At 44.4% G+C, this 4,142-nt stretch overlaps 1 protein-coding gene across 1 annotated transcript; it reads left to right on the top strand.

The window, feature by feature from the left end:
- The first annotated feature begins 2,101 nt into the window (after positions 1–2,101).
- On the top strand, positions 2,102–3,839 carry LOC126471151 (uncharacterized). The gene is made up of 4 exons (XM_050099250.1): positions 2,102–2,108; positions 2,176–2,344; positions 2,447–2,592; positions 3,238–3,839. Exons 1-4 carry the CDS (start codon positions 2,102–2,104, stop codon positions 3,837–3,839), a joined length of 924 nt encoding a protein of 307 aa, XP_049955207.1.
- The last annotated feature ends 303 nt before the right edge of the window (positions 3,840–4,142 follow it).

The following is a 4,142-nucleotide window of genomic DNA, read 5'->3' as shown; positions in this document are numbered from 1 at the left end:
CTGGAAGATCACAACTATCTGCACCGTTAAGGTGCAAGGTGAAGATATCAAAATCTGTAAGCCTGTGAATGGAGAGAAATGCTTTTCTCTCCATTCACAGGCTACACAAATTGAGAAGAAGAGTGGAAAATGTTGCAAAGAAAGTCAGTAGTATTAAAGAGTTTGTAAAGACATGACTCCCATGAGGTACCGCCTTATCATAGAACTGTCCATGTGGGCGGGAGAATTTATGTGCTCCAAGGAAGCTGAGAGATATATTGGTGGTAGCGTAGCTACTGGCAGGTCAAACCTAGCAGGGCAGGTCTCAGCAGAGGAGCCAGACAAAGTGTGCCTCACAATGACCTGTCTTATATCCTATATCCTATATATCCTATTCCCTACCCTCTCCTCAGTTACCATTCCTTTTCATTCTCTAATTACCTTAACACACCACTACCTTGTGGTTAGTCTCGGGAGGGATGAAGGCTAAGGGAGAAAACCCTGAAAGAAAATCTGGAGTGGGCCCCCAAAGGCAGTTGGAAGACGAACTACGTCCCCTTCCGGCAGCTCCTGCAACCGAAGTGATACCAGACGTATTGGTTTGCCTTTCCTCTGGATATTATCATTTAGGTCAAGAGGGAGAACGTGATGATTGGGCAACTCACGAGTCTTCATATTTATCGCTCAGGCATGTAGCACCCTGGAGAGGACACTTCAGTGATGTCCAAGAACTTCAGCACAACACGGGAAGAGGCAGTTACCAGTTATAAGCTCTGTCTGATTGGCGTAAGACTCGAGTGCCAGGAGCCACTTCTGACGGTGGTAGACATCATTGCATCTCATTGGACAGCTACCATCCGCTTCAAGCTGGGCAGCCCCCAGACAATAAGGTGCTGTCCCGCCACTATCCGCCTGCTTCATGGGGTGTGTGGAGCTTAGAAGTAATCTTTGACTAGCGGGTTGGTATAGTACACCTACCAACAACAAAAATGAAATAATAAAGAAATCACTATTTCGTATTGCCACCTGGAATGTTGGGGCCATGTGTCCAGGGTACATTGACGATGCCCAAGAGGTTGATTTCAACCGTAAGACTGCCGTAATTGACAGAGAGCTCCATCGTTTGAATGTTGACATCACAGGACTGCAGGAGACACGGCTTCCAGGACGTGGGCTCTATCAGGGAGGATAATTACACATTCTTCTGGCAGGGGAAGTCTCAAGACGAGCCAAGACTTCATGATGTAGGAATTGCTGTTAAAAACACCCTCCTGAATTGTACTGTGCCACCATCCGGTGGAACAGAGAGAATTATTGCTTTGAAAATATGCTCCTCAAGTGGCACTGTCAACATCCTAAATGTGTACACTCCCACCTTATCATCCAGCATGGAAGAGAAGGATCTGTTTTATGATTTACTCAGCGACAGAATAGCCAAGGTACCTAGCACCGAGACACTATGTATTCTAGGGGACTTAAATGCTAGAGTTGGATCAGATATTGACATATGGCCAAATTGCCTGGAACATCATGGGGTGGGAAAAATTAATGAAAATGGCCAGAGACTGCTTGAAGTTTGCTGCTTTTGTGACCTCTGTATTACAAACACATATTTCCAGCTTAAGGATCAGCACAAGGTGTCTTGGAGACACCCGCACTCCCATCACTGGCTTCAACTTGACTTAGTCATAGCTAGGCGTACTGGTCTCAAAAATGTGATACTGACACGAAGTTATCATAGTGCTGACTGCAACACTGACCACGCCCTGGTGGCATGCACATTGAGGCTCACTCCTAAGAAATGTCACCATGCTAAACCGAGAGGTCATCCCCGTACCAACACAGATCATGTTCACGACACACAAAGAAAGCAGGATTTTGCCAGTAATTTTGAAAGTGCTTTCCCAGGAAACGTGCAAGCAGAAAGGAATGTTGATAAGAAATGGGCAAAACTCTCAGGTGCAATCTACAACTCAGCAGTATTGGCCTATGGAATAAAAGGAAAAAGAAATAAGGACGGGTACGAGCAAAATTTGGAAGAAATGGAACCAGTCACTGAGGCTAAACGGAAAGCCCTGCTCGCTTACAAAAGAAACCCAAAAGAAAGAACTCGAGATCACCTATGAGAAGCAAAGAATAGGGCACAGAAAACATCCAGGAGATGTGCAAATAACTACTGGCTGAATTTATGTACAGGTATACAGAAAGCGGCCAATTTTGGGGATGCTAAGGCATTGTATGATAGTATTAAGAAAGCAATTGGACCAACTGTCAGAAAAACAGTTCCTCTGAAGTCCAAGACAAGTGAAGTCATAACTGATGAAGGCAAAAAAATGGAATGCTGGGTTGAACACTACCTTAAGTTGTATGGAGCCTAGAATGAAGTTAGCAAGGATGCATGTGACGCCATCAAACAAATGCCAGTTATGAAGGAACTAGATGCAATGCCTACAATGGAATAACTTAGTAGAGAAATAGATTTTCTTGCTAATGGAAAGGCCCTAGGTGAAGATGGGATCCCTGCAGAGGTTATTAAGTATAACAAGTCTGTTCTTCTCAAACATTTATATTCACTTATTACAACCAGCTGGGAAGAAGATTATGTCCCGATGAGTGCGCAGAATTCGACGATAGCTACTCTATATAAACAGAAAGGGAACAGAAACAACTGTCACAATGACCGAGGCATTTCATTACCAAGTGTAGCCGGGAAAGCTTATGCAAGAGTCATCCCAATGCGATTACAAATCTTAGCTTCCAGAATCTATCCAGAACCTCAGTATGGCTTCAGGCCCTGCCGATCAACCGTAGATATGATCTTCTCCTTAAGACAGCTACAAGAGAAATGCCATGAGCAGCAGAGGCCACTTTATATTGCTTTCGTTGACCTTGTTAAAGCATTTGATTTAGTGAGCAGAAATGGGCTTTTCAAACTGTTGCAGAAGATTGGATGCGCACCTAAACAACTACAGATAATTGTCTCTTTCCAGCAGAAAACACAAGCAACAATCTGCTTAAACGGTAAAACAGCAGAAGCATCCCCTGTTAATAGCGGTGTGAAACAGGGGTGTGTGTTAGCTCCTATATTATTTGGGATTTTCTTCTCCCTTCTGCTCAGATTTGCCTTTGAATTCTGTGAGGAGGGAGTGTATCTACATACAACACCTGATGGAAATCTTTTCAACATCGCTCGCCTCAAGGCCAAGACCAAAGTAAATACAGTTCATATCCGTGAGTTGTTATATGTGTACGATGCAGCTCTAGTATCGAACACAGAGGATGAGCTGCAGTATATAATCAACAAATTATCAAATGCCTTTGAAAAATTTGGTCTACTCATCGACTTTCAAAAGACTAAGATCATGGCGCAGAGCACTACCAACTTTCCATCCATCAGCATTGATGGCAATCCTCTCCAGGTATTTGATAACTTTACCTACTTGGAATCCACAATATGTAGCAACTTGTCCATGGACACTGAAATTACTAACAGAATCGCAAAGGCATCGTCCGTCATGGCTAGATTGAAAAACAGAATATGGAACAACGGACTGCTTACCACAAAAACTAAATTAAAAGTCTACAACGCTTGTGTTATAAGCACCCTTCTCTATAGCTGTGAGACATGGACAACTCTTTCTAGGCAAGAATCTCGACTCAACAGCTTCCATCTTTGCTGTCTCCGGAAGATCCTTCAGATCTCCTGGGGAGATAGAGTACCCAACACCGAAGTCTTTCATCATGCAAGCACAACCAGCATCTTTGCACTCCCGAGTCATCGACGTCTAAGATGGCTGGGACATGTCAGGTGCATGGATCCTGAACGGATACTGAAACAACTGCTGTGCGGAGAACTTTAGGAGGGTGTGAGGCAAGTGGGACGACCGCATCTTCGTTTCAAGGATGTCAGCAAGAGAGACCTGACCAAGACCAGAATCAATCCAAGTCACTGGGAAAGCATTGCAGATGACCATGTCAAGTGGCGAGTAACTGTGCGCAATGGCGTCAAGCTCTCAGAGGACGAATGCACACAGGAACAAATCGGGAAGAGAACAAAACGAAGAGACAGAGCGGCTTCTGTTCAAAGTCCCTCAAATTTCACATGCCCAAACTGCAGTAGGGACTGCCACTCTTGAGTGGGACTTTTTAGCCACAGCAGACGC

Source organism: Schistocerca serialis, chromosome 3 (genome assembly GCF_023864345.2).
Source record: "Schistocerca serialis cubense isolate TAMUIC-IGC-003099 chromosome 3, iqSchSeri2.2, whole genome shotgun sequence".
Taxonomy (NCBI): Eukaryota; Metazoa; Arthropoda; class Insecta; order Orthoptera; family Acrididae; genus Schistocerca; species Schistocerca serialis.
Note: the sequence above shows the minus strand (reverse complement) of the source record. Positions and strands in the feature narration are given on the sequence as shown.